Source organism: Hipposideros armiger, unplaced genomic scaffold (assembly GCF_001890085.2).
Source record: "Hipposideros armiger isolate ML-2016 unplaced genomic scaffold, ASM189008v1 scaffold_250, whole genome shotgun sequence".
Classification (NCBI taxonomy): Eukaryota; Metazoa; Chordata; class Mammalia; order Chiroptera; family Hipposideridae; genus Hipposideros; species Hipposideros armiger.
This window is the reverse complement of record NW_017731600.1, coordinates 674,811-700,309: the sequence shown is the minus strand read 5'-3', so window position 1 is coordinate 700,309 and position 25,499 is coordinate 674,811. Positions and strand designations below refer to the sequence as shown.

Here is a 25,499-nt window from a genome sequence, read left to right as displayed (position 1 = left end):
GACATGACTTCAAAATTCATTAGCATCTCAGAAAATCAAAATCGGTACAGTATCATTGGTACAGGATGACATATGTCTGCAGTTTCGGTCTACATTGTTGTAACAGCATGCAAAACACTTTTTGTCTGCAGGTGCTTCCAATTTGAATGCATGATACAAACTTTCATCAGATCAGTCTACCCGAAGTACACCTCTCATTGTGTCAGTTTACCATTCCACATGAATGTAATCACTGTCTACCTATGCTGGGATATGGAAATGATGAGGAAGCCCTGACTAGTGAATTGATGTGATTACTGTTTCACAACCTGTGTCTCTGAGCTCATTGATGCCAGTTCTGGAGGATCTCCAGAGATCTGCAGTGAAGAATAGCTCTTGCCTGGAGAGCAGAATCCCCCTTCGGGGTGAAAATTTTCTCAACTCTGATTGTTCAAACAAATGATCCCACCTGCTTACTTTTACCTGCAAAATTATCAAATCTAGTTAGCTGATGACACCCATCATTTTATTTCAGTGAGGAGAATAGGGAAACTTTCCCTCATTCAGATTTTGTCATTTCAGTGGGATTTCATTGGGAAGGAAAGATAAATAAATGCCCTTAGTCCAGTATTTTGTATATTTTTGACCTTTATGTTTTGAAATAATTTTAAACGTAGAAAGAATTTTGAAAATAGGACATAGAGGTTTTGTGTACCCTTTGTCTACCTCCCCCAAATTTTGACAACTTATGTAATCATAGTACAGTTATTGAAATCAGGAAATTAACAGTGATTCAATACCATTTACTAATCTACAGATTAGTCCTGCTTTGTGAAGCGTAATGTTCAGCTATTAGCATATTGATTATATTTATCCAATGTTTTGTTTATACTTAATTTAAAACAGTATTGTACTTATAATAATGATTGATCTTAAAATTAATAAGTAAAATAATAAGACACTAAAATCATTTTTTAATTCAATTCCCATTTTCAAAATTTTTCTTGCATGTTATCTTTTACTTATATAGTTAATTTTATCATAGTTGACTATTTGGAGTAGAAAGAACAACATTCACCCTTATATCATCAAACATTCATGGAATTTGTTCATGGCACCCTGAAGACTTAGAACCCTTTAGTAGAATCTTGTAGAAATACATGCACAGGAACCAAAGTATAATGTGTCTCATTCAAAGTGGAACTAGGGACTAGAAATTTGTTAGGAACTAAATCAGTCTCTCTCTCTCTCTCTCTCTCTCTCTCTCTCTCTCTCTCTCTCTTTCTCACTTTCACAGTGGTCACAAGTTGCCTCATTCAATATTATATAGGATTGTTTCATCTCTATCTCTATATGTTCTTTTCTTCTCTCTTCAAACCTTTTTCTTGCCTTACAAATAGGCACATAATGACCACCATATACAAAGTAAATCATATTTCAGAATTATTATTAACCATAGTCTGGAAACTCCCCTTTGCGACTGTTTAAATCTAAAAGAGGAATTTGCTGACTCCAACTTCTTTTGGAGGGGTAGGCCACATATGTTACATCACTGGCTTGTATATAGATGCTTCATACCACCTTCATGTCAGTTCCTTAACCCTTACTAAACTAGACTAACTGTAGCATCTAGTCTATGCTACGTAACAACCAACCCCCACAATACAATAATCATTCACTTGCTCACCATTCTGTGAGGTCATCAATTTGAGCTAGGCTCAGCTAGGATGGTTTATCTCTGCTTTGCATGAGGTCAGCTGGGATTTACTGCTGTCTGAGACCTCACCTTCAAGGGGGCTAGCCCAGGTTCATTCATATGTTGACAGCAGAGGTCCCAGAAGCAGCAAGAGAGTGCACACCCCAATACAAAATTAGTTTTCATGTCTGTCCTTGTGTCACTTTTGCTGATGTCTCATTGACCAAAGCAAGTTATATGGCCAAACCGAGATTCAAGTGATGGAGAAATACATTTTGCCTCATGTTAGAAGATAGCCCATCATCTTGCAAAAGGGTATCGTGCAGAGATGGTAGAGTTTATGGCCTTCTTACCTGTCACGCTAATCTAGGAAAATGGGGTGATATGGTGTAGAGCATAACTACTAAGGACAAAAGGGGATGTGAGCAAACATTTCCCCAGTCAGGACTGTGAATGGGCAGTTCCAGAATATGGCGAATACAATGAGGTCAACAGGGTACCCATACTCCATTTATCTTGATTCAGTGTCTTACATTAATGGAGTGATCTCAATGAGAGTCATGAAATAGTTTGAGGGAAGTATACAAGTAAAAAGCATACAACTGATCTACAGTCAATCCTTTGATTTTGATCTAATTAAAACTAATAGCAGTGACTGAAAAACATTTCCCCTGATGGCTGCTCTGTAGTCCAGGCAAATTAAAGATGTGGTGTACTTCCTGGTGTGCAAGAATCCACACTGGGAGGGAAAAAAAAGCAAAAGATGAAAATACCATCTTAATTAACAACGACTCGTTGGAGTTGATACTGGAGTAGAAGGGGATTTATTTTAGCTTTCCTTTCTTCATAGTTGCCCTTGGTTTTTTGTTTTGTTTTGTTTTGTTTTTTAAAGACATTTTATTATGGAACAGTGTGTTTTTCCAGGACCCATAAGCCCCAAGTCAAGTAGTTGTCTTTGATATAGTTGTGGAGGGCGCAGCTCCTTGGCCCATGTGGGAATCGAACCGACAACCTTGGTGTTATGAGCCTGTGCTCTGACCACCTGAGCTAACCGGCCACCCCCATAGGTGACCTCGTTGGTGAAAGCTGAAGTAGATGCATTCATTTTGCTTGAAGATTGCACTGGCACTACCCACACTGAGCTTTTATAGTGGTTCAAAGGAAGCAGTCAATTCCCAATAACTAATGTTTTCCCATGTGAAATTTGACAACCCATTTACACCTAGTCATGGGGATGTCTGTTTTCTGGAATATTCCTAAGATAGAAATATTAGAGTCGGACACGTTTATGCACCAGAGTTCACAGTGAGGTCAATATGTCATCGTTCTTTCTGTGCACTAAAAGGTGTACTTTGGTCCTGGAAGGCTTAATAGACATTCAAAAAGTGAGCACTCCACTCACCACTCTGCTTAGATTTACTCCTGGGGATAGAAGGGATCCCACTAGTAAGCAGAAAATCAATTGCTGACTTCCTGGAGCTGCATTAACTTTTATTTACCAGTAGGATACCATTATCTTTTTCTGAACCCCGCTGGCCTAGCCATTAGCTACCTTTTCACCCACAGGTTTCACCTTTGCTGCTACTGAGTTAGGAGTTTCATACATTATACAGAAATGCTGCATTTGTTTTTAAAAACAGAATTGCATCTAGGCATGTGTTGGTATTCCTTAGAAATAGCTGTTATCAAATAAAACCTACAATGAAGTGGGCTTTAATTGACCTCTGTCTGACCCATTATATGGCCATATGTAGAGTCTCGTCTATAAAACTATTGCAATGGTTTCAAGTGTTTCAAATAGCTCTGTAAGTTCATTTGAGTGAGATACTATAGTTATTCTCTTTCCTACTTCGGACCTATGAGCCCTGCAAAGCATGTGTCCTAAAGTCTTAGATTTACGAGTTAAAAAGAGACAATGATTCTTTGATTTAAAAAGGGAAAATGATCCTTTACCATGATATAATTCCCGTAATGAAGTTGCTGTTTTTCAAGTATCATTTATTAATTCCAAAATCAATTTCAGCACCACTTAAATATCTTTTAATAATTCTACTACACTAACACTTTAGAAAATTATTTCAAATGAATGAAGATTAAACTAGAAATAACTATCAGTTGAATAAGTACTACTTTAGTTGAGACAGTAGTTGAAAACATTACAGTTGTCTGAAATTTATAGTATAGTAACAAATGGTTCTCAAGACATTTTGTCTTGTATATATTTTTTAGGCCTGAAAATGAAAAAAATCGATTATTGGCATAAATTGTTGAAACTGTAAATTCTAGAATCATGTATATTTTATCTGTGTTTTTATAACCATATTTACATGCATTGTACAAAAATGAAATAATGAGTTTTGCACCTTGGATTTTTCATTTTATATTATGCTGTGTGCATGTTTTATGTTGTGTTTTTTGGAAAAAAATTTGAATGATTATATATTGCTTTATCATACATTTTGCAGTTGTTGAATATAGATGCTCCTTGACTTACGATGGAGTTATGTCCTCATAAACCCATCATAAATTGAAACATCTTAAGTTGAAATTGCATTTAACACACCTATCCTACCAAACATCATAGCTTAGACTAGCCTACATTAAACGTACTTAGAACATTTATATTACCCTACAGTTGGGCAAAATCATCTCACTGCCACTGCCGTACCTCACAAGAAAGTATTATGCTGCATTTCTCTAACCCAAGAAAAGATAAATTTTGAAGTATCGTATCTACTGCATGTGTATCGCTTTCACACCATCATAAAGTTAAAAAACCATTAAGTTGAAAGTTGGAGGCTGTCTGTACTAAGGTTTGGAATTTCTTATTATTCTTATGACTATTAGTTTTTTCTTAGCATGTACTGGCACATGTTACCAAGAAAATGACCGATATATGAATATTCTCAAGATTCTCAATATGTAGTTGAAGGTCAGAGACTGTATTTAGGTTTGGAATTTCTTAGTCTTTTTAGGTTTTTCCTGATTTAAAAAAAAATGTTTTATTTTCCAATTACAGTTGACATACAATATTATATTAGTTTCAGATATACAATATAGTGATTAGACATTTATATCACTTAAGGAGTGATTACCCCAATAAGTCTAGTACCCATCTGACACCAAACATAGTTATTACAATATTTTTTACTATATTCCCTATGATGCAATTTATATCCCCATAAGTATTTTGTAACTACCAAGTATTTCTTAATTCCTTCCTCGCTTTCACCCAACCTCCCAACTGGCACCATCAAAATGTTCTCTGTATCTGAGTGTGTTTCTCCATTTATTTTGTTCTTAAGATTCCACATATATGTGAAACCAGATGGCATTTTTCTTTCTCTGTATGACTTACTCCACTCACCGCAACCCTCTCCAGGCCATCCATGCTGCCACAGGTGGCAAGATTTCCTTGTTCATTTATTTTATGGCCAAGCAATATTCCATCATATATATATATAATTTATATATCAGGTGATTGACAATAGTGGTTGTTCTGTACTTTAGTTGTAATTTTGATGTGGTTGTGGGAAGAGGCAAGCACAAGGTTTACCTACTCTGCCATCTTGACCTGCCCTATAGCTTGTATATGGTTTTTTTTCCAGTAATTTATTTTTGCTATTGTGAAATAAACGTTTTTTATTAGTTTCAGCTGTACATCACAGTGCAATAATTATACTTTTTACCCCTCAAAGTGACAACCCCTCTCCCCCAATCCACTGCCCCACCCCCCCCAATATCATACATATCTATTACAATTCCCTTGACTCCGCTCCCACACTATACTCCACATCCTGTGAATATATATATATATAATTATAGTTGACATACAATATTATACAGCATCAGCTTCAGGTGCAGTGATCAAGCCTCTGTGCCATCCATGAAGTGGTCTCCCTAAAAGACATGAGACCATCTGACACCCTACAAAATACTTACAACATTATTAATTACATTCCCCAAACTGTCTTTTTTTTTTTTTAGATTTTTTTTTTAATTGGGGAATTGGGGGGATGGGAACAGTGCTGGGGAATTGGGGAAAGGGGAACAGGCAAGTTGCTGTCGTTTTGTTCTTCAATCTAGTTGTGGAGGACGTTGCTTCACTGGCCCAAGTTGGCACCATCATTGCGCTCTTCTCTGGCGAGGCAGATCAGTCGCCGGCATCTGGACGGCCGCTCACTGCGGCTGCTGGCCGCTCACGCTGGCTGCTGGACACACACGGTAGCCCATTGCAATCCACTGCCACAGGGACTGCAGCCCACGCCGTCGCCGGCGACTCATGGCAGCCCAGCTCCAGGTTGAGCTGTTGTTCAGCATCTTAGCTGTGGAGGGCAGTGTCACTGGCCCTCACATGTGGGATCCGAACCGGGGCCCTCTGGCATCCCAAGCGAGTTCTTAACCATCGCGCCACTCGGCCGGCCCCCCAAACTGTCTTTTATATGTTTTTAATTAGAAAACTCACTTTGAAATTTTTGACCCCTGTAAACAAAAGCATATTTTGAAAACAAAAAACAATGTGACACTGAAAAATTATGAAATGTTAAAAACCTCCCTGGCAAGTGTCTTCAATTTATTACATATGTGATTAAAAAATATAAATAAATACACAAACAAAACCTCTGATGGGGAATTTTTTATAATTTACTTTTAATCATGTTATAATTCTGACTGATATAGTAGGGTGTGCCAGACAGTGCTTAGATTATTCTGCTTAAAAACTAATAAAGCCATTTTTAAGGGAAAGGAGACTAATAAGTGCTGTATTAATTAATCATTTAAAAGTAAGAACCAGTTTCACTTCTGATATTTCCTAAGACTTGATTAAACCACATATAGCCAATACAGTCTGGTGACTAAGGAACAACACATATCCTGGTTTCACGTAGCTGTTTTCTTTCCATAAGATGCTACTTAGAAGGACTGCCTCTTTAGAATTAACAGTGCACCTTATAATCCATAGCAGTGAACACATAATCATCATTTAGCAACATACACATTGTTATACATGGAGTATTGTGTAGGAGAAACCAGTTATACCTTCATAGTATAGCCATTTTCACAAGAGAGAATATTAAGTCTCATTTGGAAAGGTCTCACAACATTTAAACCACTGATGTCCTGGAGCCAACTTGTACCAGCTCACAAGAGCCTGACAAATGCTACAAATCACTCTCCTTCCCTGACCTTGAAACTATTGTTAAACATCACCAGCACACCACTGAATTTTAAACAATGTATAGTTTTAAAACAATTAGATTCTACATGATCTAATTTGGAAAGAATTTCATCTTTTTATTATTCTTACTGTGGACTCTCAGTTTCAGTTAGCAAAATCAACTGAGCATTTAAAAAAAGCCATTTGTCTTGAAAACCATGATCCATCTGTACTTGTACATATTTTCTATTGTGTCAAACAGCACTGCCTAGTTAGAATCCTCATTTAGGTCCATGTAGTTTGATTATCTAGTGCATGTGGAAACCCTCACTCCTCCAAAGAGTGATGTTTCATCTTGCCTATAAAAACAGAATTTCCAGTTGATTAGTTTTCATTATAAAGCTGCTTTGCACTGTTTCATATTGAGACAATTATGTAAACCTCATGTTAAAAAGAAAAAGAACGTTTCATTAATTGCCTTCTAAAAGGAAGCAACATTTATTTTTCTCAAAATGGCACATGGTTTTCAGTGTTTATCCATGAACTTTACAGTTTGCATATGTATTATAAGCACTTTTCACAAGATACCTTTGTAATTATCCAGCTAGAATAATTTGGTATCTGAAGCATTAATATTAAAGAGTAAGCAATGTTGTAGGTCACAGAGCTTTGTTTTAGCGTTACTTATTTTACTGCAGGATTTAATGAAAGGCAGGTGTCTCTTCTCATAGAGTTTATTATAGCAATTAATAGCAAGAGCTCTCATAACACCATTTCACCTAAAATGTCCAAACTTAGAATAGTTTAATTGAAAGAAACTCCTCCTTTGAGTTCCAACAACACAATTCTGTTATAGGAGGTATCACCAAGCAAAACAATAGTTGACTTACTCATCTTTCAACTCTTCAATGATAGAAAGCATAGTATATATTATATATCATGGTAAGAGACTGCCTGGCATACAGGAATATTGAGAGACTTCTATATGTCATTTGAGGAATAAGTGAATGAATACTGAGATCAAAGATTGGTGGTATAAATAAGAAATTCATTTATTAATAAAAAGGACTACCCAGCATATACTGGAATAGTCGGGGAAGATCACTGCATTAGTAGGACTTCCATGAACCCTGAGATTATATACTATATGGAAAGAACAGCAAGTGGTCTGGGCAGGGGAAACTGCTTGAGCAAGGTGGCTGTGGTGTAGCTAATGCATTTGAAATTCAGGAATGGGCCAGCTTGGTTGGAGCCAAGATTCATAGAAGTTAATTCTGGAAGTTGAGTAGAGATTTGAGGTAACACCAGGTCATATAGATGGTTTAAAGTTTACCCTGTTGATTTTGGGTAACCATTGAGATTTTGCCTAAACACTTAATTCAGAAAGGTTCTTTTGAAATAGATTGTGATAGGGTGAAACTGGAGTTGGAGAAAACTCAGAAAGTCTGGACGCTTAGACTATAATATTAGTGCCATGAAATTCAGTGTTATTTAAATGTGTCCTCATTCTCTCTGCCCAGATCTATAAATAATCTTAATGCAAAATTATTCTCAAATACTAAATTGTTCTAGACCTTATTTCTAGGGAAAATGTAATATTTATAAATGCTGTGTCTGTCACTGGAGGCTCACCTGGATGTCCAAGAGAACACTCAACCTGGAGCAGTGGTAACTGGGTTCTTGTCTCCGGGCAAGAAAGAGTTCAAGAGCGAGACAGATGCAGGAAAGCAAATGTGATTTACTGAAAATGAAAGTACACACTCAAGAGGAAAGTGCGAGCAAACTCAGAGAAGAGTCATGTGCTGGGGAAGTCATGATCAGGCGTATTTATCCCTCCCAGGGCAGGAATTGGTGACATCCCATTAACGTGGTTCACTTACCCACTCCCCTGGGTGGGACCCTCCTTTTCCTGCTTTTTCTTCCGTATTTGGTTCTTCCAGAACTGTCATGGCATCAGATGCATGATGGGAGTTGTTGTAATTGCAATACAAAAGAGATTATAATGACATTATAATTAGCTAAAGATCAGGTCCCAGTCATAGAGATTAGCCAAGATGTACGAAACTGGCTCTTGTTTGTCTCCAGCTGCAGGTACTGGATACAGTCACTCTGTTACTGGTGTAACCAGTGAAGCACCTCATATTTTCCTCTGGAGGGGGTTGTCAGTTTCCTAGGCTACATGTCCTGCCTCATGTCCATGTACAGAGATTGAGTATAGCAAAGACTCTCAATTTTACCACCAGCCAGTACAAATCTATTGATGGGAATAGTAAAAAATGTGAAGAATTAGATACAAAATAATTTTAAACATACACATATATTAATATTATATTGGATTGTCGGAAAAGTCATGATGCATTTTGTCTGTTTTTCAACGGTCATTTATTATATAAAGAACAAAGATCAATCAATGATATATTGCCTGTTTATTTCAATAACCTTTTGCCATCTTTCAGTGAGCTTCATAATTCCTCATTCATAGAAGGACCTGTCTTTATTTGCAAAACTGAACAAAGTGCTGATTTACAGCCTCATCTGAATTGAACGTTATACCACGCAAGGAGTTTTGAAGAGAGCAAAACAAGTGGAAGTCTGATGGTGCAAGGTCAGGCGAGTCACGTGGGTGTGGCAACACATCCCATCCAAGCTCCAGTCATTTTTTTTTCTTATTAATACAGTATTTATTTATCTTTCTTCTGTCAAACCCTGAGCCAACCACTTTCCCCAGGCTGCCTGGGGAGGTATAGGAAAAGGAACATACAGGGCAGACAAGACACAGGAGAAAGAACTATGGGAGGTGGCGATGGCTCCTTCACATGGCGAAGAGGATGAGAAAGGCCACCATCAGGCAAAAGAGCCCCATGGCCTCTGAGAGGGCAAAGCCCAGAATGGCGTAGGAGAAGAGCTGTTGCTTCAGAGAAGGGTTCCTGGCATAACCAATGATGAGGCTCCCAAACACAGTCCCAATTCCAGCCCCAGAACCAGCCACCCCGACTGTGGCAGCCCCAGCCCCAATGAACTTGGCTGCTGTGTCGATGTCCCTTGAAATGGCGCTGGTTTGGAAGCTACGGCTAGAAATAAATGATGTCTGGGTATGTGGGGCTGCCAAGCTGCTGAGGCTCTCATCTGTCAGTGTCTCCGGTCGCTTCAGCACCATTGCAGAGAGCGACCGGCTCAGCAGCTGAGAGGTGCTCCTGACCAAGGAGGGGGTGGAAACAAACTTGGTGCACGCGTACATTTTCAGGGGATGAGGGGCTGTGGCAGGAGAGCTGCTCCCAGGGCAGAGAAGACAGAGAGCCAAGCTCCAGTCATTTTTGACGGGTGATCAAATTTGTGTGTGGTCTCGCGTTGTCGCGATGGAACACAACTCCTTTACAATTAACAAGCTTTGGACGTTTCTGGATGATGGAATCATTCAATCTGTCCAATTGCTGACAGTACACATTCAAATTGATTGTTTTCTTCCTTGGTAGAATCTCGAAAAACACAACACCTTTAAAATCCCACCACACTGAGAGCATAACCTTCCTCTGATGAATGTCTGCTTTCGATGTCATTTGAGACAAATCATCATATCGGGACCACAACTGTTTGCACACCACATTGTTGTCAACAATCCACTTCTCATCACCAGTTATCAGTTGCTTCCAAAAAGGATCGTTTTCCTCACACTTAATGAGCATGTTGCAGTTGTTTATACGCGCCGTCAAATGAACTTCTTTGAGTTCATGCAGAACCCAAATATCGAGCTTGCTTATGTATCCCAGCTTCTTCAGGTGGTCATGAACGCTTTGATGATGGATGTTCAGTGTTTCTGCAATCTCTCGTGTCATGTAACGTGGGTTTGACTCCATCAGTGCCTTTATTTTGTGGTCATCAACCTTGGTGGGCCTCCCTGACTGAGGAGCGTCGTTGAGATAAAAATCACCAGCACGGACTTTCGTGTACCATTGTTGGCACTGACATTCTTGTAGAGCATTGTCACCGTAAACTATGCAAATTTTCACAAGCTTGATGCGCGTTCTTCCCTTTATGGAAGTAAAACAGTAAAATATGGCAAAAATGCACAGTTTGTTCTTCCATCTTCAACTTGTTGTAAAAGCTCCAAAACTCAACCAAATTGCTCAATTTTATTTTAGAATGAAGCTAGAACTGTCAGCTGTCAAATGACATAGCAATAACACAGATGCGAATGACTCTAGTACTTCCAAAAATGAACTAGTGCCACCTGTCGCAAACATGCGTCATGACTTTTCCGACAACCCAATATAAGACTCCTTGACAAATAAAATAGAAGTAGAATCATGAAAGTAAATGCAAAAGAGAATGAAAATATACAGTGGATGGTTGAAAAGTAAAAGTAATTTAAAATATGTTTTTAGGTATTTCAGTTGTCAGAGGAAATTAGTAATAGCTAACATTTGTCAAGCAGTACTATATACTAGATATAGAATTTGTCATTTGCAGGTATCATAGTCAGCTCAGGCTGCTATAACAAAATGCCACAGTATGTATATACCACATCTTCTTTATTCATTTATCTGTTGGCAGGCAGTTTGTTTCCATATCTTGACTATTGTGAATAATGCTGTAATAAGTATGGGAGTGTAAGTATCTCTTTGATAGATATCCTGTTTTCATTGCCTTTGGATATGTACACAGAAGTAGAATTGCTGGATCATATGGTAGTTCTTGATTATAGCCATTCTTACAGGGACATGTGAGATTTTATATATATATATATATATATATATATATATAATGGAATATTATCAGCCATGAGAAAGAAAGAAATCCTCCCATTTTCAACAACATGGATGGACCTTGAGGGCATTATGCTTAGTGAAATAAGCCAGAGAAAGACAAATATTGTGTAATATCACTTGTATGTGTAATGTAAAAGAGCTGAACTTGCAGAAATAAAGTAGAATGGTGGTTACCAGGGATTAGGTGGTGGGGGATTTGGAAGATGTTAAAGGGTACAAAATTGCAACTAGAAGATGAGTAAGTCCTGGAGACCTAATACACAGCATAGTGATTATAGCCAATAGTGCTGTATTATAAACTGCAAAGTTGCTAAAAGACTGGGTCTTACATGTTCTTGTCACAAAAAAGAACTAATAATTATGTGATGTGATAGAAGTATTAGCTAACGCCAAGGTTATCATCTAGGTCATATTGCAATATTTAAACGAATCAAATCAACACCTTGTATACCTTAAGCTTACACAATGTTATGTGTAAATTAAATCTCATTAAAAAATAATAAAAATGCAAATTTCAAGAAAATTCCATAGACTGGGTGGTTTAAACAACAGATACTTATTTGTCACTGTTTTGAAGGCTGGGAAGTTCAAGACCAAGGCGCTGGCAGATTTGGCTCCTGGAGAGGATCTGCTTACTGGCTTACAGATTGGCACCTTCTCCATGTGTTGTCACATGATAGAGAGGGAGAGCTCTGGTGTCTCTCTTCTTATGTGGGAGCTAATTCTATCATGAGGGCTCAGTCCTCATAGTTCATCTAAATTGCATTATGTCCCTAAGACCCCACTTCCAGTTACCATCCCTTTGGGGATTAGGGCTTCACCATATAAACATTCCATTTATAACAATGGACATTATTTAATATTTACAACAATCTAATGAGAAGTATTATTCTCAATTTTTAGATAAGGAAACCAAAACAGAGATGGGTAAATTACTTGCCATAGGTTAATGGCTATGTGGTTGGGAGATTGAGAAGCCGCCAGGATTTAGACCCAGATGGATTCCTATGAATGAGGCTCTTAACACATTCTCTGGATCAAAGAAGAGTATTGGCAGTTTAATGCTAATGGAATAGCGGTAATGGGTAAGTAGGAGTTCATCTGTGTATCGAGAGAATAAGAGCGTAAAACAGGGAGAGAACAAAAAGAATAACAGATACAATAGTAATTTACCATTTCCACTGAGGTATGGGCGTGTCGTTCCAGAGGTACAACAAAAAAGGAGTATTTTAATCTGATTCTTTCAAGCATGCTCACTAGGTGGTCATTTTGTAAACTACCACAGCTCTTATAACAATATATCTGTACAGTAAAAAAAAAACAACAACAAAAATAACCCAACTCACTAGATCTAAATTGGGCTCTGTGGGTGAAATACTAGTAATGCATTCCTTTTCTTCCAGGAATCTCTCCTTAATGGTAAAGAAACATTTGGTAATGTTGACCAATAAAGAAAGATAGTTTTAAACAATAGTAACTAATGCTGACACATGCATACAAATACACACAGAATAGAAGGACGAATAAAGTATTCTTATTTTATGAAACACTTGAGTTATATTCCAATGTTCTTTTGAAACCAAGAAAATATTTAATTAAATTAAAAAAGAGGAAAGAAATAATAAAAATGAAAGGAGAAAATAGAGCAACAAAGCTATGTTAAAGGAATTCTCTTGACAGCCGGTATTCTTTTGAGCTTTCCTAGTTCTACTTCCTTGACAATATTAGCAATTTTACTATCCTACGCTTAATGACTTGGGAAATGCAAACTGGTTAGAAAGTGTCAAGGTAGAAAGGAAAATTTTCTACTTTTTTTTTTCTTTCTAATGAGGGCTTAAGTTGACCAATCTAAATCCATTTTAGCATAATGGGATGGTGTTATTAATTAGGAACATTTAGCTAATGTTGGGGTAAAACATTTCAGTAATTTACAATCTAATAAATGCTGAGATGGCTGCAATGTGCTGACAGGACACAATAGGTTTTAAAAATTATCAGGAGAGGAAATACACACATATGTACCCATACACATTTTCAAATATCTAATAGAGGGGTGAGCAAAGAGCAGAAATATTTTAGGCTTTGCAAGACAGCTCTGGTCTGTGTCACAGCTATTCATCTCTGGTGTTGTAGCAGGAAAGCAGCCGCAAGAATGTGAAGTCAAGGGCCGGCCGAATGACTCAGTTGGTTAAGAGCTCGCTCAAGAGTATGAGCTCTGAGCAACAGCAGTTTGATTCCCGGCCTAAGCTGAGCAGCTGCTGAGCTGCCAACAGGCGTCAGGATGGCTCAGCTAAAATAAATAAATAAATAAATAGATAAATAAATAAATAAACAAATACATACATACATATATATATATATATGAAGTCAAATGAGGATGGCTATGTTTCAATAAAGCTTCATTTACAAAAGTAAGGGAGGAGCTAGATTTTGCCCACAGGCCATAGTTTGCTGACCACTGATCTAATACATTTTTATATATTAGATATAGAAGGATAGCTTCAACTAGCAAGCATTAGTAATGTATATGCGTAGAATTTTTAACCTCCGATAGCTAAATGAATATCAAATTAGTCAAACTTTTTGAAAAAAAATGAACATTTCTACATTTTATACTTTTCTGAAGCAACTCTTTTATATTGTTTTTCTCTTTGAGCTTTTCTTTTTTATTTTCGATTACAGTTGACATTCAATATTATTTTATATTCATTTCAGTGGTACAGCATAGAGGTTAGACAGTTATATAATTTATGAAGTGATCCCCCGATTATTGTAGTACCCACCTGGCACTACACATAGTTACTACGATCTTACTGACTATATTCTCTGTGCTGTACTTTACATTCCCCTTGGCTATTCCATAACTACCAATTTATACTTTATCCCTTCGCCTTTTTCACCTTTCCTTCTAACCCCCACCCATCTGGTAACCATTACTATGTTCTCTGTATCTATGAACCTGTTTCTCTTTTGTTTGTTCATTTATTTCATTCTTTAGATTCCACATATAAGTGAAATCATAGGGTATTTTTCTTTCTCTGTTTGACTTATTTCACTTAGCATATAATATCTTCCAGGCCCATCCATGTTGTCACAAATAGTAAGGTTTCATTCTTTTTATGGCTAAGTAATATTCCATTGTATGTATGTACCACAATTTCTTTATCTAGTCATCTATCAATGGGCACTTAGGTTGCTTCCATATCTTGGCTATTGTAAATAGTGCTGCAGTGAACATAGGGATGCATATATCTTTTTGAATTAGTGTTTAGGATTTCTTTGAATAGATACCCAGGAGTGGAATTGTAGGGCCATAAGGTAGCTCTCTTTTTAATTTTTTGAGGATCCTCCATACTGTTTTCCATATGGCTCTACCAATGTGCAATCCCACCAACAGTGCACCAGGGTTCCCTTTTCTCCACATCCTTACCAACACTTGTTGTTTGTTGATTTATTGATGATGACCATTCTGATAGATGTAAGGTGATATCTCATTGTGGTTTTAGTTTACTTTTCCCTGCTGATTAATGATATTGCGCATCTTTTCATATATCTGCTGGCCATGTGTATGTCCTCTTTGGAGAAATTTCTATTCAAGTCCCCTACTAATTTTTTAATCGAATTGTTAAGTTTTCTTGGTGTTGAGTTGAATGAGTTCTTTATAAATTTTGGATGTTAACCCCTTATCAGATACATCATTGGTGAATATCTACTCCTTTTCAGTATGTTGTGTTTTCCTTTTGTTTTTTTTTTAATGGTTTCCGTTGCTGTGCAAAAACTGTTTAGTTTGATGTAGTCCTATTTGTTTATTTTTCCTTTTGTTTCCCTTGCCAGAGGAGATACATCAGGAAAAATATTACTAAGAGCAATGTCCTAGAGTTTTCTGCCTATCTTTCTTCTAAGAGTTTTATGGTTTCGGGTCTTACATTTAAATCTTTAATCCATTTTGAGTTTGTTCTTATATATAGTGTAAAAAGGTGGTCTTCTTTAATTTTTTGCATGTATCTGTCCAGTTTTCTCAACACCGTTTATTGAATAGACTGTCTTGACCCCAATGCATGTTCTTGCCTCCTATTTCATAGACTAATTGACCATATAGGTGTGGGTTTATTTCTGGGCTCTCTATTCTGTTCCATTGATCTGTGTGTCTGTTTTTATGCCAGTACCGTGCTGTTTTGATTACTGTAGACGTGTACTATAGTCTGATATCAAGTAGCATGATACCTCCAACTTTGTTCTTTCTCAAGATTGCTGTGGCTATTTGGAGTCTTTTGTGGTTCCATATAAATTTTAGGATTATTTCTTCTAGTTCTGTGATAAATGTCATTGGTATTTGGATCCCTATTGCATTGAATCTATAGATTGCTTTGGGTAGTATGGACATTTTTTTTTAAGTTGCAGAAAAGGAGTTTATTAGAAGTAAATACATTTCAAAGACGGAGCAGGCCCGAGCAGTAGGGAATGGCTCAGGGGCCATTATTAGAAAAGAAAGTACACTCCAAAGAGTGGAGCGGGCCCCGAGCAGAGGCAAGGCTCAAAATGCTCAAAAAGCCAGTATGGACATTTTAAAGATATTAATTCTTCCTATCCATAAGCATGGCATATGCTTCCACTTATTTGTCTCTTCTTCAGTTTCTTCCTTCAGTGTCTTATAATTTTCTGAGTACAGGTCTTTTACCTCCATGGTTAAATTTATTCCCATATTTTTTTATGCAATTGTAAATGAGATTGTTTTTTTAATTTCTTTTTCTGATAATTTGTTATTGGTGTATAAAATGTAACTGATTTCTGAATATTAATTTTTATCCTACTTTCCTGAATTCATTTATGAATTCTAATAGTTTTTTGGCAGACTCTTTAGGGTTCTCTATATATAGTATCATATCATCTTATATTAATGTTTAATTCAAGTGAAAGTCATTAAAATAAGTAGCATCCTCATATTCAAAGCCACCTTAAATATATTCATGCTTAGCAGTGCCTTACAGTCTGTGAACAATTCTCATAAAATAGCTCCTGAATTATGTGAAATCAACTTGGAAAGTAATTGCAGAATATCTATTTACCACTTCCTGTACATGATTAAGATGGCAGTATATGTGTATGATAGCAAATTGGGTGTCAGGGGCTTGGTATTTACCTTAAGGAGTCAGAATGACATTAATAATTGATAAGAAACAGTCAAGTTCAAAGGAAACAAATGCAAAAAGATAGGGAAAATTTGTTCAGATAAAAGATGGAAAATGGTTGTGTCTACCTCTGCCTGATAGGAAATAAGAGCTAGTAGATTAAAAAAATGATCACAGTTTTTAAAGTGATCTGGAATATAGAATTGGATTGTTTTATGAATTAGTTTCTAAGGAGTCATTTGTTCTTATTTAGTAACTGGAACTGGTTCTCTGAATATTGGGGTGTCAGAAAAGTCTTGATGTATTTTTTTCTATGTTTTTCATTGCAAAAATGCGTCATGACTTTTCCAACAACCCAATAGATATAGATGTAGATGTAAATATAGATGATATAGATATAGATATAGATACATCTCTATTGTTTCATCAACTCTGGAACACATTGCTGTGAAAGCAGTTGCCCACATTAACATCTGTTCCCATTTTTGCTTGCCATTACTCAGAACAAAAGGGTATTTAGTGCTTAAAAAATTAATTTAAAATTAGAGGGGAAAATTAGCTTAATAAATATATTTTTATTAGTTCAATAATTATTTTAATAAGGAAGGAGTACAAGTTTCAATGTGGCATTGTTGTAAGGCTTATTATGCATACCAGAAAATAGATTAATGTTTGTTAAAAGAAGAAGAGAAACAGTTGTCATGGAAAAAGTTATGCAGATAGTCAAAATCAGGATGACAAAATAAGAAATATCAAGTAATTAAACATAACCTGGGAGTTTTGAAAACAAGATAACAAATTGATCTCATAAAGTATCTAAAATCCTTCATCTCTAGAATGGGTAAAGCTATCATTAAAAATAAAACAGCATTATATTTATTATTCTAAGTACTAAATGGTAGGATATGTGTATAATTTGCTTCACTTAAGCAGTTGCCTCTCTTATCCGATTATTTCTCTGTAGATTTATCATAATTTTTCAGAGCTGATGCTCACTCAGGTCTAGCTAGTAAATTGATGATATGGAAAGTGTGCCCACACCAGTGAGGTTACTCATTTTACATGTGGGAAATATACTGCAACGGGACATTGGGACAAAAGTCTCTTTGGGATGACAGTCCCTTTGAAGCTAATGCCAGGGAGACACCTATGTTTTATTTAATTATTTAGAAGACAGGTGGGGATGGGGAGATTTATGTGACTTATCAATCAATTCCATAAATTGTACCTAGTAGTATGAACCATGACATACTTTCCCCCTCGTGGATAGTCTAACTTTGTTAACATTTGGTTTGAAGGTGCCTTAGGGTAGGGGCCACCTTCTCCACCTCAATGAGGACAAAGAATTTTGTCTGTTTTGTTTATAGCTATATCATACGCACCTATAAGCCCATGGTAGATGCTCAATAAATACATTTTTAAAAATTTTTGGGGGGAACAGCCACGGTCATTGCTTACATGTTGCTTTCATGCTACAATGGCATAGTTGACTTTTGTAAGGAGGTTGCAACTCACAGTGGCCCATGCGGGGATCGAACCGGCAACCTTGGTGTTATCAGCACAATGCTCTAACCAACTGAGCTAACTGGTCACCTCTCAAGTATTTTTGAAAGGAAGAATTAAGCTTTCAGTTGCCAGCAGAAACTCAGGACAAAGCCATGGTAGGTATGAATTAAGTGGAAGGAGCAATTGTAAATAAAAGGCTGCTGTGCCACTCCCCACAATGGGCCTGAGAATTCACCTTCATAAAGCTGTGGAGTAGGTCCCTTTGAGAGTTTATACAGATTTGTTTCTTCCCTACATGATGAGAAGCTACGTGCAATATACATGTTATAAGAATGGTTTGCCTTTAGTTAATATTATCTTTATGACTATTACCTTTTTTTATTATTTTATTGGGGAATTGGGGGAGGGGAACAGCAGTAGGGAATCGGGGAAGGGGAACAGACAAGTTGCTGTCCTTTTGTTCTTCATTCTAGTTGTGGAGGACGTTGCTTCACTGGCCCATGTTGGTATTATCATTGTGCCTTCCCGGGTGAGGCAGATCGGTCGCTGGCCATTGGACGGCCACTCACAGTGGCTCTTGACAGCTCACACCATCTGCCGGCCACTCATGGTAGCTTACGGCAGCCCACTGCAGCTCTACTGCAGCCTACGCTGTCACTGGCGACTCATAGCAGCCCAGCTCCAGGTCGAACTGTGTTCACCATCTTAGTTGTAGAGGGCGCAGCATCACTGGCCCTCATGAGGGATCCGAACCAGGGCCCTGCTTCTCAGAGCTGGCGTCCCAAGCCAATGCTTAACCAATGCACCACTTGGCCAGCCCTATGATTATTACTTTAAAGGGGGAATAAAAGATACTTTTATTTCACGTATGTGTAAAGCAACAGTTTACAGGTATGTATGACTATATGATTATACTCCAAGAAGTCATTAACCAGGAAACAAAAACCCAAGAAGCATAAGCAGTAAGATTTTTATGGGGGAGTTATATGTTTTGTAGCTTAGTTTCAACATGAAGTTACCAACAGGACAGTCATTCATTACCAATTTCTATAGACACAGCCTTATACAGGGAGAAATATTAGGACTGTTGATTTCAAAATAATTTCAAGATCATCTTCAGTCGCAGATAACAGTGCAGTGGCTCTGAACCCTGGCTGCAAGTGAGTATCATCTGGAAGAGCTTTTAGAAAATTTTATTATCAGACCCAGATTCTACCTTCAGAGATTCCCCAGTGATACCTGGATGTCGGTATTATTTTTAAAGCAACTCAAGTGATTTTATAGTGCAATTATGGCTGAGAACATCTAGAGGTCTTCAAATTGTTTTCCTCAAATAACTGTATAAAGAAATTTGGAAAAATGATATAATCACTCTCACATTTTCAATATAAAATATTTCATCACATACTTAAGCAATTGCAAAGAATATAAGCTCCTTTGTATTATGTATGTGCTATAAATACATTCTCATTGAAGTTTTGAAGCTGGATATTGAACTCATTTGGTTTATGAAAATGTCTTAAAGTAAGATAATCTGAGATAGAGACAGAGCCTTTCCAAGAATTTGTTCCCTAGATGATATAATATTTAATATTTCTTTAGGAGATACTATCAATGGACTCTCCCCAAGGGCCATTGCAATCTCTAATAATTGCTTTATTTGATGCCCTGGAGGGTTTTACTCCCTGAAGCAAAATGTTGAAATAAAATTTGACTTAGGGAGGTATGACTTAAAAAACAAAAACACTTCCAGTCTAATTGAGATATAATTAATATGTAACATTGTTTAAGTTTAAGGTGTACAACATGGTGAATTGATACACATACATATCACAAAATAATTACCACAATAAGGTTAGTTAACAGATTCATCACCTCACGTAATTGATTTTATATGTGTGTGATGATAACATTTAAGATTTGTTCTCTTAGCAACCTTCAAGAAAATAATGTAATGGAATATTACTTGGCCATAAGAAAAGATGAAATACTGCCATTTGCAACACCTTGGATGGATCTTGAGATTATCATGCTAAGCGAAATAAATCAGACAGAAAAACTCAAGAACCATATGACTTCATTCATATGTGGGATATAAAACTGAAAGCAACAGTTGAACAAGGCAAACAAACAAAAAGTCATAGACACAGACCACAGTTTAGTGGTTTCAGAGGGTAAGGGGGGAGGTGGTAGAAGAAGGAAAAGGGGGTCAAATATATGGTGATGGAAGGAGAACTGACTCTGGGTGGTGAACACAATGTAATATATAGATGATGTATTATAGAATTCTACACTTGAAACCTATATAATTTTACCAACCAATATCACCCCAATACATTTAATAAAAATTTTAAAAGAATAAATACAGTATTGTTAACTATAGTCATTATACTATACATTAGATTTCCAGAACGTATTTATGTTATTATAACTGGAAGTTTGTACCCTTTGATCAATATTTCCCCATTTTTCCCACATCTAATCTATTCTCCTCTGTTTCTATGAGCTTGGCTTTTTTTTTTAATGATTCCACATATAACTGATATAATACTGTATTTTTGTCTTCCTTTGTTTGACTTATTTCATGTAGTATAATGCCCTCAAGGACCATCCATGCTGTCGCAAATGGCAGGATTTCCTTCTTATTGCTGAATTATATTTCATTGTATGTATATACCAGATATTCTTGATCCATTCATCCTTGGGTGGATACTTAGGTTGTTTCCAGGTCTTGGCTATTGTGAATAGTCCTGCCATGAATGCAGGGGTGCAGATCTCTTTTTGAGACAGTGATTTTATTTCCTTTGAATATATGCCCAGATGTGTGATTGCTCAATTATATGGACGTTCTAATTTTAATTTGGGGGGGAACCTTCATACGGTTTTCTATTGTGGCCGCACCAGTGTACATTCTCACTAACAGTGCATGAGGGTTCCATTTTCTCCACATCCTCGTCAACACTTGTTACCCGTCTTGATGATAACCATTCTAACAGGTGTGAGGTGGTATCTCATTGTGGTTTTGATTTTCATTACCCTGATGATTAGTGATTTTCAGCATCTTTTCATGTACATGTTGGCCATTTAGATATCTTCTTTGGAAAAATGTATATTCAGGTTCTCTGTCCATTTTCAGTCAGGTTTTTTGTTTTTGTTTTTGATTTGTTATTGTGTTGTTTGAGTTCCTTATATATTTTGAATATTAACTGCCTATATGTGATACATGGTTTGCAAATATTTTCTCCCATTCTTCATTCTTTTGATTCTTTTACTTTGGAGAAACTCTTTAGTTTCATGTAGTCTCATTTGTTTCTTTTTGCTTGTGTTTTTGATGTCATATTAAAAAATCATTGCCAAGACCAATGTCAGGGAGCTTTTCCCCTGTGTTTTCTTCTAAAAGTATTTATTTCATTCTTATTTTTTATTAGTTTCAGGTGTACAGAGCAACATAATAATTAGACATTTACACCTTCATAAAGTGATAACCCCCCATCCCCAAGCTACTGACATCTTATATCTTCCAAAAGTTCTATGGTTGCAGGTCTTATATTTAAGTCTTTAATCCACATTGAGTTAAGTTTTGTGTGTGGTGTAAGATAAGGGTCTAATTTCATTCTTCTGCATGTAAATATCCAGTTTTCTGAACACAATTCTTTGAAAAGACTGCCTTTTCCCCATTGACTATTCTTGGCTCCCTTGTAAAATATTAGTTGAGTGTGTAGTCATGGGTTTATTTCTGGGGACTTCTTTTTTAATTCAGAGGAAGATGATTAGGAAAGAGGAGAGACTAATCACAGACACATTATCAGATCAATTTTAGATATATATGACAGCTGATGATCTGGAAAAGTATTCCCTTAAATATATCCATGTCTGTCTACTCCCTGAAAAGTCTGGATGTTGTAGTATGTCTACCCCAGCTGGGAGATAGCTGGATTAGATTTAGAGCTGGTAATATAGGGAATGGACTAGGGGACAGGCATGAGAATTGGCTAATCCCTGACTGAATCTCAAAATTAACCAACAAATAGATTTGTTGTTTGGGGATGAGATGAGGTTTTTTAAGTTAGGGCCATAAATGTACCACATGTAAGAGTTAAATAGGAGAAGTTTAAAACTAATCTGACAAGCAGCAATTGAGGAACAGTAAAACCTTGGATTGCGAATAACTTGGTTTGCAAGTGTTCCACAAGATGAGCAAACATTTCTAATACATTTTAACGTGATAAACGAGTGATGTCTTGCAATATGAGTAGTTTGTTTCCAGAACGAATTATGCTCACAAACCAAGGTATTATTGTATACATTTTATCAGCAAAAGAGCAAGAGTGGGTAACAAAACAGGAAAGTAGCCGGAAATCAATAGGAAAAAACTCTGAAGGGTAGGAGATGGGAGAAACCAGTATTAAATTGTTCAGCAATCAACAAAATCATGGTGAATTAAAGATTATGATAAACATGGTTAGAAAAATCAATGAAAGGTGCTATCACCAAGTAGGTGACAATATGTGAGGCTTCTTTCTTTCCCACTTAAAAATCTTTCATGTTTCCCCTTTAAAGCAAAAATAAGTCATCATGTATAGCAGATGGTCCCCTGCAGGCAAAAGCAGGCAATTGGGAGTTCCATCTTTTTGGTGTGGAAGTGGAAGGCAGGAAAGAGGGGGGTCATGACATCTGAAGAACAATGAATGCACAGAAAATTTACTTCTTTTCAGTGAAAAGGTCATAGAACCAACTATAGATGACACTGGCCAGAGATATCTGGTCACCACTAATGAAATTTTTACAGATCCATTTTCTCTGAAATCTTTTTAAATAAAATCTTTTACAGACTTTTTCATAAATCTTCTTGGTTATTGTTTTAACCCAATAGAATCCCAACAGGTATTTCCTGAATGACTAAAATATCTCTTAAGATTTAAGTGCTACTTGAAGTTTTAAAAGAGAACAATTTTTTCACACTTATAATATACACTTCAATGACTTTTTCAAATGGAGAAGAATCAGAGTGTTAATTTTTAATTATATGAAAGTGTTGAAGCAAAGGAACTTTTACCTTGAAAGGTTTTACTCTTGAGTATAAAAATAAATAATTTTTTTTAATTTAAAAATATAAAAAATAAATGTAAAATTACTATGGTATTTTGGGGAGCATATTTAAACTCACTCCATACTGGAAATCTGGATAAGGATTAATACAAATAAAATATCACAAAATATTAATTTAATTAAGTAGTTATCCAAAGTGTTATCACAAATACATATTGTGAGTTCACACTTGAGGCTTTTACATTTTCATATTGCCTGGCATTTGTCTTTTTAATTAAGAAAAATATCTGTTTTTCTACTGCATTGCCGTGGGGTTCTTCAATTAATTTCCTATTTAAAAGTAATTTCATTTCTGCTTTTAATTTAATTAAAAAATGTGAAAATTATGAGAGAAAAAAGTTAAAGAAAATCCTGAGTCATCGCTCTTTCCTCTTCTAATTATTCACATCATTGGTGAATGTCTAGAACAAAACACTGGTACCACTAACTAGGTGATAATGAGTCTTTGTAAAATTATGGATCTGACATGAAATGAACTGTATTTATTCTCTTTAAAGGCAGTGAAACACTGAAAATTGGAGTGCACTCATTTTGAGGAAATTAGTATTAGTAGAAAATTAAGTATTTCTTTCCTTTTTGACAAAATTTTTAAAATTTGTGAAAATAAAATTTCCTGTGTGCAGAAGCCCACATCCACCCCCCAAAAGAAACAAAAAATGTTTCCTTATAATTCTGGAGTTCAAACACATTACAATATCTTCTACTCTAAGTTGAATTTTATTGAAATGTTTCACTGCACATTTTTTCAAGTGGCCCAACATCTTTCTTTTCAGAAATCTAAGTTTTAGAAAATAAAAACTATAAATGGTATTTGAATTATAATCCTTGCCCAAGTTAGGGCAAGTTGGCTGGAGTGGACATGCAGGGCGATGGGGGCGGGTGCTAGTGGTCATAGCTAACTGCTAGTCACCTTACCCACGTGACACTCAGTTAGGTGGCATTTGTTCAGATATGGGCTAAGACTTTGGTTAAAGGAAAGTTGTTTACTTGGAAGTACTCCACCAAGAATTTGCCAAAGTCACAGAATAGAAAAATGGAGAAATGGATCATTCGTTTGTTTTTTAAAAATGTGTATTGAACCATTACTAAATGCTGTGAACTATACTAAATGCAGAGGATACAATAGCAATGATAACCAAAGACCTGACAGTCATTGCCAGCAGAGATTAGAAAGGGCCTTATCTCTTACAGAGGCCTCCAATGCTTCCCAAGCTTTAATACGACCCACTTTGACCTTCTATTGACCCATTTTCATTCAAATATGGAAATGAAAGAACATTTACATAATGCATTTTTTATCATTATTTACATAGGGTAAAATTTTTCTAATAACACTTAAAATTGTACTAAAATTGTTTTATGAAACAATCTTGAGCCCAAACCATTCAATTCAAATGAAATTTTATTATGCAGTTTATACCAGCTTTTATCTGTCTCTGTTCTGCAAGTTCAGCCATACACCATAAATATTTTATTGCGGTAAGTTAGGTGATACAGTAGAATAATTAATTCAACATCCTCAACTATAGAACAGTGCCAAATTGATACAAGAATGTGTATGAAAGGAGTTCATAGTCAAATTACACACACACGGTGTTGAAATGGATCCTCAGACCACATCGAATAACATTGAAATGAACAATAGTTGGTGATTATATGATGGCGAAATTATATTACAAAAGTCCATATTTTGAATATTTTCTTTCATTAGGACAGTTGGTTATAAACCTTTGTCTTCCCTGATCAGCATGATGTATATTAGGGGTCAGAAAACTTTTTTCTTTAAAGGGCTAGATAGTGGATGTTTTTGGCATGGTGGGCCATGTGGTCTCTGTCATAACTACTTAACTTCAAGCCATTGTAGTGGAAAAGCACCCTCGGATAATAAGTAAACGAATGAGCATCGCTGTGTTCCAACAGAACATGATGGGACATATTGGCCCGTGGGCCACAATTTGTCCCCCACTGACTTAGACAACATAAAAGTTGAAAGGAGTAAGAGACAGTATCTACTTAGGGAGATGGGAAAGTGTTTCATTGAAGAGGTAGCATGTAGGGCATTCTTAAAAACTGGGAGGATTTCGTGAGCTGAGATTGTGATTTCTGGTAGAGGGAATGTGCCAAGTTTAAGAAGCAGAATTGTTATGAACACCAAG

General features: G+C 36.4%; 2 protein-coding genes across 2 annotated transcripts in view; one reads left to right on the top strand and one right to left on the bottom strand.

The window, feature by feature from the left end:
- IL1RAPL1 (interleukin 1 receptor accessory protein like 1) overlaps positions 1-25,499 on the top strand; it is a 1,086,405-nt gene that overhangs the window by 615,761 nt on the left and 445,145 nt on the right. The gene's annotated exons all lie outside the window — the stretch shown is intronic.
- Positions 9,504-10,132, bottom strand: LOC109389925 (ATP synthase F(0) complex subunit C2, mitochondrial). Its single transcript, XM_019655894.1, has one exon. The coding sequence runs from the start codon at positions 10,069-10,071 to the stop codon at positions 9,646-9,648; it is 426 nt and encodes a 141-aa protein (XP_019511439.1). The 5' UTR covers positions 10,072-10,132; the 3' UTR covers positions 9,504-9,645.

What these genes read in the sequence shown, in the direction of transcription:
- LOC109389925 (XM_019655894.1), bottom strand. Translation starts at nt 10,071, where the DNA reads ATGTACGCGTGCACCAAGTTTGTTTCCACCCCCTCCTTGGTCAGGAGC.